The 13654-nt window shown below is 52.3% G+C and overlaps 1 protein-coding gene across 3 annotated transcripts in view; it reads left to right on the top strand.

Annotated features, from left to right (window-relative positions):
* BCAP31 (B cell receptor associated protein 31) overlaps window positions 1–13654 on the top strand; it is a 28973-nt gene that overhangs the window by 12628 nt on the left and 2691 nt on the right. For all 3 annotated transcript variants that reach the window (XM_068962411.1, XM_068962413.1, XM_068962412.1), the window contains exon 5: window positions 13123–13258. In XM_068962411.1, the coding sequence (XP_068818512.1) occupies window positions 13123–13258 (136 nt within the window). The remainder of the gene's footprint in view (window positions 1–13122; window positions 13259–13654) is intronic.

Here is a 13654-nt window from a genome sequence, read left to right as displayed (position 1 = left end):
AAAGAGCACATGGTGGCGGGGAGCCTTGAGCAGCCCTCATAATTGCAAATGGGGGCTGCGGACTTAAAAGAATGCATCACATCCTTAAACAAGTGTGTCCTTCCTCACAGAGCTCTGCCCTGCTGCTCCATGGTTGCTCTAACGTGGGGCAGCTTGCTACCTTCCCAGGTCTCAGTGCTTCCTGCTGAGAAAGCCCAGCTGTGGGCTGGGCTGTGAAGTTCAAGAACAGCTGTCTCCACACAGAAGCCCCGGGGAGTTCTGCCTGTTTTTCTCATCACAGGTGATTCCCCAGCTCCTGTGGAATCTTCTTCGATCGTTTGTTTGTCAAACGTACATATAGCATCAAGCGGGCTTTCTGAACCACTTTTTCATTTTTCTGTAGTATATGAGATTGTCAGACAGGCTTTCTCGTATTCGTTGATTGCTGTTTTGGCCTGGCTGCATGGCTTCTAGGATCCTAGTTCCCCTACCAGGGATTGAACCCGGGCCCTTGGCACTAAAGACACAGAGTCCTAACCACCGGACCACCAGTGAAGTACCCCCTCCACCCAAAACCATTTTTAGGTGTGCAGCTCAGGAGTGTAGTTCAGGCAGCCCTCCCAAACTCTTCATCTTCCAAACGGGAACTGTGTCCCCACTCCACAAACCAGGGAGCTTACCTCCTGAGCTTCTCTTCCTCGGTGTCCAGAAAGTGCTGCGTCATCTCAGGTAGGCTTCCTGTCCCAGAGTTGCCCTCATAGCCTGTCTGCGCTGCCTGGTCCAGCTAAGCAAGCTTTCTGATGGTATAAAACCACCCCACTGCTCCTGCTTCCAGTGCCTTCAGAGCGGCTTTGACATCAAGGCCAGACCCTGAGACCTTCAGGATGTGACCCCTTCCTGCAGCCCTCTGAGTCTTTGCTTTGGTCTCTCTGTCATGAACCAGCCACCTGGGGCTCCTTCCCTATTTCCGTGGCCTCAGCCTGGACCACCCCCACCCCCACCCCCTGGCCTGCCACTCCAGCCCAGACCCCTCGTTTGTGCTTCCTGCCTTCCTGATCCTATGGTGCAAGGCCCATGTTGTGCTGACCTCCAAGGCCCTGGTGGCCTGGGACATGGCGACCTAGGGTCACCCCCTCTAGTTTTGCCGGCTCCATGCCAAGGGCTGGGCACATACACAGGGCTGCCTTCCCCTTCGGGCCTGAAGGGAGTGTCCTGGGCAGACAGGGCTGGCTTCAGGCCCGTGTCTAGGTTGAACTCCTCGAGCTGCTGCGCTGACTGTTCTAGGTTGGACGTCCAGCTCTTCAGGTCTCCTGAGCGCTGGGAGCAGGAATGCTGCAGCTGCGGGAGTGCGTGTAAAGACACACGTATTGAGGACACGGATGCTGCTGGTTCTGGCACCGTGCTGTGGGTCTTTGGTCTGTGAGGGCATGGTGAAGGTCACCATTTAGTATGGACCTGGGCGGTGTGCACTGTCTCTCATCTGTTGCCTTCGTGCCTCCTTCCCTGCTCTGAGTGGGGCTGCAACTGGCTGGTGTCCCTCTGCAGTTGTGGATGTGGCTGCCCAGCAGCTCTTGCTGGGCTGAGGTTTGCAGGTTCTAAGACTCAAGCTCTGTTTTCTTTGCCTTTGAGGAAATGTGAATGGTCAGGACCAAACTAGTAGTTGCATCCAGACCTGGGAAGGGCCTTGTGTGTGAAATTGCTCCATCTATAACGACCTGAACTTGGTCTGCGGTTCCCTCTTGTTTTCTGTCTACTTCTTTAGGGCTGGGTTCTGTCGCCACAGTCAGTACAGATGGGGTGGCCTGGGCTTTGTTGCGAAGTTCCCTTGCCCAGGGGGTTGTAACAACCCAAGATGGCCCTGAGAGGCAGGTGGCTGTAGTGAGAGTGGGTGTTGGAATTAGCTGGGTTTGGGCCCTGGGTCTGTTACTGTTGAGCCATGTCACCTCGAGGAAATCACTCAGTCTCTGGAGCCTTTTCCTTCCCGGTTAAATGGCTGAGAATGCCTTTTCACAGGCTTGGTGTAAGGATCAAGGTGACCAGGGCTGTGTTCTTGGCATCCTGCCTGGCCTGTGGGGAGTGTTTCATAAACAGTAATTGTTCCTGGTATCACCCCAAGTAGTGAGTTTTGTGGGATTTTCCCCACTCGTGTGGTGGGCTGTGCCACAGAGAATGCTAGGCCTGGCCCTCAGGGTCTTTCCGGGCTGGGCACAGGGTGGGGAGAGTGAGTGCAGGGGGACGAGTGGAGGGCCAGGAGAGGCCGGCTGAGGAAGGGCTTGGGGGGACACACCAAGGAAGCCTCAGGGCCCTGGCGTCCGGTTGGATGTTGCTGGGGGTTCTCAGGCCTGGCCGAGCACTGGAGGCAGCAGAGAAGAGCAGCCCCTCGAGGGTGTCACTCAGTTTCATCATCTCCATGGTCTCCTTGGCCAGTCTAGTTTGATCACCCCCATGATCCTCTAGTATGTATTTTGAAGCCAATCCCAAATAGCGTGTTTACAGGCAAAATAGGACTTTTTGCTTTGCTAAAAATAGGATTTTTAGCCTTGAAAAGAGAGGAACTTGGTTAAAAATCTTAAGCATGCTAGCATTTTGTGTATGAGAACCTTAGAATAACTTCATAGTAACCAACTCAGTGGTGATTGGTCACATTTCCCAGATTACTTTGCAGGTTTTGCTTATACTTTTTTGAAAGTGAAAGGAAAGTGAAAGTGGCTCAGTCGTGTCTGACTCTTTGTGGCCTCATGGACTATACAGTCCATGGAATTTTCCAGGGCAGAATACTGGAGGGGGGTAGCCTTTGCCTTCTCCAGGGGATCTTCCCAACCCAGGGATCGAACCCAGGTCTCCTGCATTGCAGGCGGATTCTTTACCAGCTGAGCCACAAGGGAAACCTAGAAAAGTATACTTTTTTACTCTTCCTTTAATCTGCATCTAAATAAGGTAACTGAGGGGTTTTTAAAACCTAATGCTCGAGATCATCCCAGAGATAAAGTGATTTAACTGAAGGGCTGACCTTAGAAGGCCAGGTAGAGGGATTTTTGGCCTTTATTTCCTCTTGATCTGTCAATCAGCTGCCATCATTTTCTGAGACTCTAAATACAATAGTGCTTCCGAGCTAAGCACTGAGTAACAGACTTTTTGATAAGTCCATTGATTTCTAGTCCCCTCCTCCTCCAGCCCAAGTCCCCCAGCTGCATTAGTGTGCTGGTGTCCTGTGGGTGCTAGGCCCAGCAGGGGCTCTGATAAAGTGGGGACTGCGGTAAAGTGAGGGGAGTTGCCTGTGAAGAGATCACGGAAGACCATCTGACATGCATCGGAACGAGCATCAGCTTCTTTTAAAACTGGATTATTTGCTCAGCTACTTGGTTTTGGACAAAGAATTCTCTTCCTCATACTCTAAAGGCAAATGGCAAATGAGCAGTTTGGGGGCACAGTGCCAAACAATAGGGGCTCAGTCTTCCTGATTCCAAGGTCATGGGAAGGAAGCCTGATGTTCCAGCAGGGTCCCTTTCTCGGAAGGCAGAGGACAGGAGGCATGGAGAGCAGGTCTGTAGATGGGAAGGACTGTGAGCTTCTCCAGCCCAGCGCCATCTGACCAGTTGCCTCCAGGCTGGAAACATGCTCGCTGTGAATAAGTGTGGCTGCTGTGACTGAGAAGCTACATTTTTCATTTAATATCATTTCAGTTCAGTCGCTCAGTCATGTCCGACTCTTCGCGACCCCACGGACTGCAATACGCCAGGCTTCCCTGTCCATCACCATCTCCCAGAGCTTGTTCAAACTCACATCCATCGAGTTGGTGATGCCATCCAGCCATCTCATCCTCTGTTGTCCCCCTTCTCCTGCCTTCAGTCTTTCCCAGCATCAGAGTCTTTTCCAGTGATTCAGTTCTTTGCATCAGGTGGCCAAAGTATTGGAGCTTTAGCAGCAGTCCTTCCAGTGAATATTCAGGACTGATTTCTTTTAGGATTGACTGGTTTGATCTCCTTGCTATCCACGGGACTCTTAAGAGTCTTCTTCAACACCACAGTTCAAAAGCATCAATTTTTCGGGGCTCAGCATTCTTTATAGTCCAACTCTCACGTCCATACATGACCACTGGAAAAACCATAGTTTTGACTAGATGGACCTTTGTTGGCATGCTTTTTAATATGCTGTCTAGGTTGGTCATAGCTTTTCTTCCAAGGAGCAAGCATCTTTGAATTTCATGGCTGCAGTCTCCATCTGCAGTGATTTTGTAGCCCAAGGATATAAAGTCTGTCAGTGTTTCCATTGTTTCCCCATCTATTTGCCATGAAGTGATAGGACCAAAATTTTAATTTATTTGAACAGAAAGGCCACCAGTGGCCTCTGTGTTGGATTGAGTAGCTGATACCTCCTCTAGTCCTTTGCTTTGTTCCCTGTTTGGGCCAGGCCTCTTTCCTGGGCTCATTGCCTTGCAAGAGACACTTTGCTTTGGATTGGAGTACTGTGTGGGGCTTTCCTTGTAGCTCAGTTGGTAAAGAATCTGCCTGCAGTACAGGAGACTGGGGTTCGATCCCTGGGTTGGGAAGATCCTCTGGAGAAGAAAGTCACCAGTGGCAACCCACTCCAGTATCCTTGCCTGGTAAGTCTCATGGACAGAGGAACCTGGTGGGCTGCAGTCCATGGGGTTGCAAAGAGTCAGGCATGACTGAGCGACTAACACTTACCTGCTGTGTGGGGCACATCTGGGGTGACTGCTCCCTCCCTCAGAAAGGTTGCTTCTGCAAGCCGAGTCATGACCTCCAGAGCAGAGGAGTTCGAGCCAGGGTCAGAGACGAGGCTTGACCACTTGGAGCATTTTGTGTAGCAAAGTTTTATTAAAGTATAACAGATAGGGAAAGCTTCTGGCATAGACATCAGAAGGGGACAGAATATGTCTGTTAGTAAGCTTATTAATCAGATAAGAGAGATACCTCAAGACTGGGGGAGTTTCACCAGGCCCCTCTCCCACAATATATATGCATTTTTGAGATAGGATGGTACAAGTTGTCTCATTCCCCCAGCGATAAAACAATTGACATGAATACTGGTTCGTTGAACCATTATCAGCCCAAGGTTTGAGAAAAGAAAAAAAGTTAATCTTGAACTACTTTGAAGAAAGGCAGATTCTAAAGCAAATACATAGTTTCATTAAGAAAAACATTTCCATAAGAAAAACACTTTTGTGTGTGAAAGTTACTCAGTCCTGTCTGACTCTTTGTGACCCCATGGACTATACAGTCCATGAATTCTCCAGGCCAGAGTACTTACTGGAGTGAGTAGCCTTTCCCTTCTCCAGGGGATCTTCCCAGCCCAGGTCTCCTGCATTGCAGGTGGATTCTTTACCAGCTGAGCCACAAGGGAAGCCCAAGAATAATGGAGTGGGTAGCCTGTCCCTTCTTCAGCAGATCTTCCCGACCCCAGAATCGAACTCGGGTCTTCTGCATTGCAGGTGGATTTCCTGATAGCTCAATTGGTAAAGAATCCACCTGCAACTGGGGTCTCCTGCATGGCAAATGGATTCCCTGATAGCTGAGTTCCACGTAAGGTTCTAACTGTTGCTTCTTGACCTGCATACAGATTGCTCAGGAGGCAGGTAAGGTGGTCTGGAATTCCCATCTATTGAAGAATTGTCCACAGTTTGTTGTGATACACACAAAGGCTTTGGCATTAGTCAGTAAAGCAGAAGTAGATGTTTTTCTGGAACTCTCTTGCTTTTTCGATGATCCAGCAGATGTTGGCAATTTGATCTCTGGTTCCTCTGCCTTTTCTAAATCTAGCTTGAACATCTGGAAGTTTTTGGTTCATGTACTGTTGAAGCCTCACTTGGAGAATTTTGAGCATTACTTTGCTAATGTGTAAGATGAGCAATTGTGCGGTAGTTTGAACATTCTTTGGCATTGCCTTTCCTTGGGATTGGAATGAAAACTGACCTTTTCCAGTCCTGTGGCCATTGCTGAGTTTTCCAAATTGGCTGGCATATTGAGTGCAGCACTTTAGCATTGTCATCTTTTAGGACTTGAAATAGCTTAGCTGGAATTCTATCACCTCCACTAGCTGTGTTCATAGTGATGCTTCCTAAGGCCCACTTGACTTCACACTCCAAGATGTCTGGTTTTAGGTGAGTGATCACACCATTGTGGTTTTCTAGGTCATTAAGATCTTTTCTGTATAGTTCTTCTGTGTATTCTTGCCACCTTTTCTTAATATCTTCTGCTTCTGTTAGGTCCACACAGTTTCTGTCCTTTATGGTGCTCATCTGTGCATGAAATGTTCACTTGGTATCTCTAATTTTCTTGAAAAGATTGGTAGTCTTTCCCATTCTACTGTTTTCCTGTCTTTCTTTGCATTGATCACTGACGAAGGCTTTCTTATCTCTCCTTGCTGTTCTTTGGAACCCTGCATTCAGATGGGTATCTTTTCTTTTTTCCTTTACCTTTAGCTTCTCTTCTTTTCTCAGCTATTTGGAAGGTTGTGGTGGAGAGTTCTGACAAAGCATGGTCCACTGGAGAAGGAAATGGCAAACCACTTCAGTATTCTTGCCTTGAGAACCCCATGAACAGCATGAAAAGGAAAAAAGAATGGACACTGAAAGATGAACTCCCCAGATCGGTAGATGCCCAATATGCTACTGGAGATCAGTGGAGAAATAACTCCAGAAAGAATGAAGAGGTGGAGCCAAAGCAAAAACAACACCAAGTTTTGGATGTGATTGGTGATGGAAGTAAAGTCCAATGCTGTAAAGGGCAATATTGCATAGGAACCTGGAATGTTAGGTGCATGAATCAAGGCAAATTGGAAGTGGTCAAACAGGAGATGGCAAGAGTGAATGTCAACATTTTAGGAATCGGTGGACTGGAATGGGTGAATTTAACTCAGATGACCATTATATCTGTTAATGTGGGCAAGAATCCCTTAGAAGAAATGGAGTAGCCATCATAGTCAACAAGAGTCCAAAATGCAGTACTTGGATACAATCTCAAAAATGACAGAATGAACTCTGTTCGTTTCCAAGGCAAACCATTCACTATCACGGTAATCCAAGTCTATGCCCTGACCAGTAACGCTGAAGAAGCTGAAGTTGAACGGTTCTGTGAAGACGTTACAAGGCCTTTTAGAACTAACACCAGGGGAACTTCCTTGGTGGTCCAGTGGTTAAGAATCCACCTTCCAATGAAGGGGATACAGGTTCGATTCCTGGTCGAGGAACTAAGATCCCATGTGAATCAGGGCAACTAATCCCTTGCCACAACTAGAGAAGCCCACTCACCACAAGGAAGACCCAGCTCAGCCAAAAATAAATAAATAAAAATTTTTTTTTTTTTTTTAAAAAAAAGAACACCAAAAAAAGATGTCCTTTCATTGTAGGGGACTGGAATGCAAAAGTAGGAATTAAAGAGATACCTGGAGTAACAGGCAAGTTTGGCCTTAGGGTACAGAATGAAGCAGGGCAAAGGCTAACAGAGTTTTGCCAAGAGAACGCACTGGTCATAGCAAACACCCGCTTCCAACAACACAAGAGAAGACTCTACACAGGGACATCACCAGGTGGTCAATACCGAAATCAGATTGATATATTTTTTGCAGCCGAAGATGGAGAAACTCTATACGGTCAGTAAAAACAAGACTGGGAGCTGACTGTGGCTCAGATCATGAACTCCTTATTGCCAAATTCAGACTTAAATTGAAGCAAGTAGGGAAAGCCACTAGGCCATTCAGGTATGACCTAAGTCAAATCTCTTAGGTTTATACAGTGGAAGTGACGAATAGATTCAAGGGATTAGATCTATAGAGAAGAACTATGCCTGAAGAACTATGGACGGAGGTTTGTGACATTGTACAGGAGGCAGTGATCAAGACCATTCCCAAGGAAAAGAAATGCAAAAAGGCAAAATGGCTGTCTGAGGAGGCGTTATAAATAGCTGTGAAAAGAAGAGAAGGGAAAGGCAAAGGAGAAAAGAAGAGAGACACCCATCTGAGTTTTGTGTAGAGAAGGCAAAAAAACCTGCACTTTATTTCCTCCTGCCGCTTGGGGAGCTCTGGCCTCCCTACCTGTTACCCACTCACCTCCCACTCTGTCCAAGTAGCCAGAGTGCCCCCAGCGCATTTCAGCACTGGAGCATCTGCCTGGGGTGTGTGGCCTCTTGGTCGCTCTCTGTCCCTGGTTTCAAGAAGGCAGTGTGACAGGCTCGCTCCTGTTTATGGCTTCTCTTCAGCTCCAGAGGGCCTGCCGCCCCTGCACTCTGTCTGGCCTTGCTGTCCCCAGAGTAGACATCGGGGCTTAAGCTCGAGTTGCTGCAGGGTCTTGGCCTTTCCCCAACCCCCTCCCGTTTTTCTGACTTCAAGGGTGAAGAGGAACTCTGAGGGCTGAAATGTACTCCTGAGATGGATGGATGGGGGCAGCCCTCAGAAGATTTTTCCCTGGACAGTTTCTGAGTCAGTTCTTCCCCTTCTGCCGCCTCCTTATTTCTGTGACTCGAGACTCATTAGGGTGAGTTCCCTGCGGCCACTTCAGCCCTACTATTAGACTTTGCCTGTCTCCTTTGCCTCAAGCTTTTGCTGGGGCGGCACCTGGCTTTTGGCTCCTCGCCAGGGCGGCCACCTCCCCACGCGTCTGCAGTCTGCACCGCAGCCTCTGTGTTTTGCCTTGGCATCCACCTGCGGTGCAGGGCACCACCTGGAACAGGGTTGTAGTCAGCCTAGAATGTCAACAGGTGGCGCTGTGACCCCAGCTTCCTGCTTGCGCGGTACAACAGGGTAAGGGAAGGTGCCTGCCCATTTGTCTTGTCCTGTCGTTTCCTGAGGGCCGAGTGACTTGGTAAATGCTTGTGGCAGGATTGGCAACAGCCAGGGTGGAGCGGGGTGGGCACAGGCCTAGAATATTCCATTTGGGATGTGCGAGGACACTCCTTGCTCTCTTCTTACTTCCTATGAAGCCAGCCCTCCCCTCCAGTTCACCCAGAGGAGGCAGACAGGATTGGTGGAAAGCACCTGTGAAGCACGTCCCTGCTGTTTGATATGCTTGGTTCTCTCTCTACTGCCGACTCTTGTTTACTCAGTTTTTTAGGAAAGCCCTCTTCAGTGTCCAGAAACATCTCACCAGGTCTCGGGGGGTGACGTTTGTCTGCCAAGGCCACTTTTGGATTCTCTTATGGTTTGGGCCCTGATGTCTCCCTCTGTCACTGGATGCATTTATAACCCAGACCCTGGGCCCCTCTGCCAGCCCTGTGCCTCTGGGAAATCCCTTTGGCGGTGATTTCTCACCTGTTGTCCAGAAATGGCTAAGAATAGGTACCTGCAGAACAGGACTTGGGCGGTCGAGCTGAGCGTGATGGAGTGGGGCCAGCAGGCCTGGGGAGAGCAGGCCGCCAGCCTTCTCTCTGGGCTGACTGCCATCTCTGTGCTGTTGAGACTTGGAGATTCTGAAGTGGAGCACCTCCCACCGTGTGCCCTGCTCTTTCCTGGGTCTGGGTCCCAGGGTAGACTCAGAGTATTCAGGAGACAGACAGAAAAAGGGTGCACTGATGTGCCTAAGAGGGAGTGGAGGGTTTCAGGAGCTTTGGAGCTGGATCTTGGGTGAATGAAGGGCAGGCCCAGGAGCATGGGGCCTAATGTGTCAGGGGCAGTAAGAAGTTCTAGAATGCCTACTCCTGGGTAGGCCTGGATGGCCATGCTAGGGAGTGCTGCTCTTGGTTTTTCCAGGTAACCGGCAGGGGCACCCTTTGAACTTGGGCCAGGGCACTGGGCTCTGCCCCCAGCTTTGATGATGAGTGTTTCCCAAGTGCCTTCTCAGCTACCATGGCAGTCACAAGCCTAGCTGGCTCATCACCGCGGGTCTGACATGGCACCTGCTGTCAGCCTATGGTTCAACTGATGGGCAAGCCCTGCCCGTGTCAGCCTGTGTCCCCCTCGCTGTGGCTGGGCTGAGGGAAGGCTGAGTCTAGTGAGAGCCAGGGCCCTAGACCCATGTTCTGTCCTGGCCAGAGGTGTGGTCTCACAGCTGCGGGGGGCAAGAGACGTCATCTGCTGGGCCCCTTCCTGGTGGAAGGGGTTGGGAGATTGAGGGTGCTGTCCTGGGCCCAAAGGCATCTGTATCTGGGCAGCCAGTGAGGAGCAAGTGACATGGTGATGTGGGGAGATGGTCAGGAGAGAGCAGGGACTGTTCAACGGGTAAAGGGGACCCTGGGCATTGAGGAGAGGCTTGGAGGGGAGAGCAGGCCGGCTCTTGAGTCATCAGTGAGCACGCTCCACCAGGAGGGGGACTGGCACCAGCCGACATGCAGCGGCGTGGTATGAGGCAAGTGGGAACTGGTGTGCTCACGCACAGCCAGCGGTTCAGTGTTACTGGAGTAGAGGGCCAAGCAGGTGGGGAGGGGACAAGAGCCAGCTCACCAACGGCTGTGTGCCAGCCAGAGGCAGAAGAGGGGCATCAGGGATCGCAGCAGAGGGGTGACATGGTCAGACTGTCTTGGAGAAGGGTCGCTGGCTTTCCTTGGGGTTGTGGTTTGCAAAACTGTATGATCAAGGATAGGGAGGAGGCGAGTTAGGAGCCTCCAGTTAGGAAAGAAGCAATGAGGCCTCAGGAGGACTGGGGCCCCGGGTGACATGCAAGTCCGAGAGCTCAGGTAGATCAGCGATGCCATCTACCACAGGGCTGGTTGGCTCGTCTTGGATGGGCTGAGTCAGCCATGCCTTGGGGACACACAGGAGCTACCAGAGGGTAGGCCGCTGGATGTCGAGATCTGGCCAATATCCTGAAGGCAGGCATTCGGGAGTGTTGGAGGGAAGGGCAGGGGAGAATTGCAAGGGGGTGACCTGTCAGCCGCCCCAAACACTACAGACAGGCTGCTCCTGGGATGCGGTGATTATTGCTGGTGGCGTGGTCAGGGCAAGGCTCAGGTCAGTGTAGTTGGGGCGTGGAGGGGCCAAGGGAGCCACGAGGGGCTTGGGCTGCTGGGCAGGAGCGCCTGGAGGGATGAGGCTCCTGGCAGAGGGAATTAACCGGAATCGCCAGGGGCTGGGTTGGAGGAACAGGTCTAACAAGAAAGGAGAGGACAAGGATGAAGACGGTTGGCGTGAAAGACACGTGGCAGGGGCAGGGCCCTGATCCTGGAGGCTCCTGACCTGAATCAGGGAGGCCCTCACAGTGGGCAGTTCTGGGGCTCGGTCCCACGTGTTCACTCTTGCTGCTCACCCTGGTTCTCTGTCAGTGGGGCTGGGCCAGGAGGGCCCCGAGCAGAGCTGGGCCTGGCCTCCCTGGCTCAGCCGCTTTGCTCACTCACAGCCCTGCCGCAGTCGGCCTATGGGGGCTGGCAAACAGGGAGCGTCACTTCGAGTTGGCCCGCCCCATTATTGCTGGCTGGGTCTGCCAGGTGGCACACGTGCCCTCCCCCCCAACCCAGTCTCCAGCTGGGAGGAGCAGCTGGCTCCACCCCACCAGGATCGTCTCGGGGCTGCCTGTGGGCTCAGGGTTGAGTGAGACTTGCCTTTCCTGAAGGGCTTCTCCGGGGACCGCCACTCTGCCTGTGTGCCTCAGGCACGTTGCTCCTCTCTCTCTGGCTCCTGGGGCACTCGAGAGGTCCCTGCATTTCGAGGGCTGCAGCCCGGTGGGGGGCAGGCTGCTGGGCAGTCATGGCTGAGACAGGGAAACCTGAGCCCCAAGCCACGAGGTCCCGCTCGCTAATTTTAGAGAGCACATGTCACTGGAAACTCTCCCTTCCTGCCAGGAATCAGTCGCCTGGCTTTCCCCATCCTGACAGGGGCCCCTGAAGCCGCTCTCTGAACCAGGAAGCGTGATGGGTCCCTCATAGCCCCCATGAACTGCTTCACCTCAGGCTCATCCCTGGCAGGGGCCCTCCCATCTCTCCCTGCTCCTCTCGGCCGGTGTGAGTGGCAGGTGTCCACAAGAGCCCTGTAGAGGCCAGAGATGATGCCTCAGAGCAGGCGGCCTCGGTTGCTTTGTCTCCTAAGAGTGAGCACTTCGTTGGGGAAATACCCTCGCTGAGTCCTCCCTTCGCCCCTGGGGCCCTGGCTGTCCCGCACCCTCCTCGGGGCAGTGACTGGGCAGGTCCATCCTAGCCTTTGCCCTGCTACATTCTGTACTCCAAGGCCAAACGTGCCTGTGTTTCTTGACTTCCTACTTTGGCATTCCAGTCCCCTATAATGAAGAGTATATCTTTTTTGGGTGTTAGTTCTAAAAAGTCTTCATAGAACCATTCAACTTCAGCTTCTTCAGCATTACGGGTCGGGGCATTGACTTGGATTACCGTGATATTGAACATTTGGCCTTGGAGACGAACAGAGATCCTTCTGGCTGGCAGCGGCGTGGCTGGTCTGGATCTGAGATATGTACCTGGGCCCTGATCCCTTATCCTCTGTCCCCCTCGCCCTGGGAAACCTCAGGGTGGTGATCCTGTCTAACACATGTGGTCTGGCAGCCACCTGTGGACTGCCCATGGGAAGGGGCTGAGGAAAGAAGAGGTGTCTCCATCTCGTGGTTGCCCTGGGGCGTGGTTCCCTGGAAACTGAGAACGTGGCGTGGTTGCCAGCTCGGGCCTTGGGGTCAGAACGGGCAGGAGTGCACATTCCAGCCACATTGGTTTCTGGCTCGTAAGCAATGGCTTCAGCCGCCTGAGTCTCTGTTTCCCTCTGTAAAATGGGGGCAGCGGTAGTGTCTGCCTCCCCAGGTGGGCTGGACGATTCAGCTGGCCTGTTCGAAGTGCCCCTAGCACGGGCTGCTCCGGGTGATCAGGGCGAGCGCAGCCTTGCAGCAAGGAAAGGGGCAGCGGAGCTGCTTTGGCATGTCCAGGCCCCACCCTGCAAAGTGCCAAGTTCTGGGCCTCCAGGCTGGATGTAAACCCAGTCCCCATTGTCCTGTCAGGCCCCTGCTGCCTGTGCCTTCGAGGCTGGAAGAGAGCCCCAGGGCTGCAGGCAGCCTTTGGGGGGCATTAGCAATCATGGTGGCAGAGGACAACTCCCAGGTCCATCTCCATCTTTGCCCTCGTATTGGCAGTACGTTGCTCTTCTCCAGGCTGGCGATCCAGAAGGACAGGTCTCGGTTGGAGGCAGGTAGAGGGTGGGCGCAACCCAGAGAAGTTCACGCGAGCCATTTTGCCTCTCCCTTCATTTTATCAACAATTACAGCCTGCTTAGACGCCTGGTGACTCTCATCTCCCAGCAGGCCACGCTGTTGGCCTCCAACGAAGCCTTTAAAAAGCAGGCAGAGAGTGCCAGTGATGCGGCCAAGAAGTACATGGAGGAGAACGACCTGCTCAAGAAGGTGAGTTGGGTCCACCTGACCCCCTTCCTTCCCCCCCTGCCATGTGACATTCTTCGTGGGCCTCGGAAATGTGTGACGCTGCTGTTGTCCGAAAAGTGAAGCAGTCACGCAGATGGATGAATGGACATTTTTCGCTGTGGAGGGCAGGTGTCTGGGAGGGGTCTGGGGGTCATGGTGGGCAAGGGGGTGCCCTGGCTGCTCTGTTGCCTCCCTCTGCTGTAGCCAGGTCAGACTCTTCCCTGATAAAACCGACTCCCTAAGGAGCCGAGCCCTGGGCTGTGAGCATGGGGCAGGTTAGCACAGAAACACCCAAGATAAGACCCCACTGGTCTTCCTGAGGATGGCTATCAGCTGGGGATGAGGTGGGGCAATCCTCAAAGGCTTGTCTGAGGAGGT

This window comes from Capricornis sumatraensis, chromosome X, assembly GCF_032405125.1.
Source record: "Capricornis sumatraensis isolate serow.1 chromosome X, serow.2, whole genome shotgun sequence".
NCBI classification, from domain to species: Eukaryota; Metazoa; Chordata; class Mammalia; order Artiodactyla; family Bovidae; genus Capricornis; species Capricornis sumatraensis.
The sequence above is the reverse complement of the archived record's forward strand: the minus strand, read 5'-3'. Positions and strand labels throughout refer to the sequence as shown.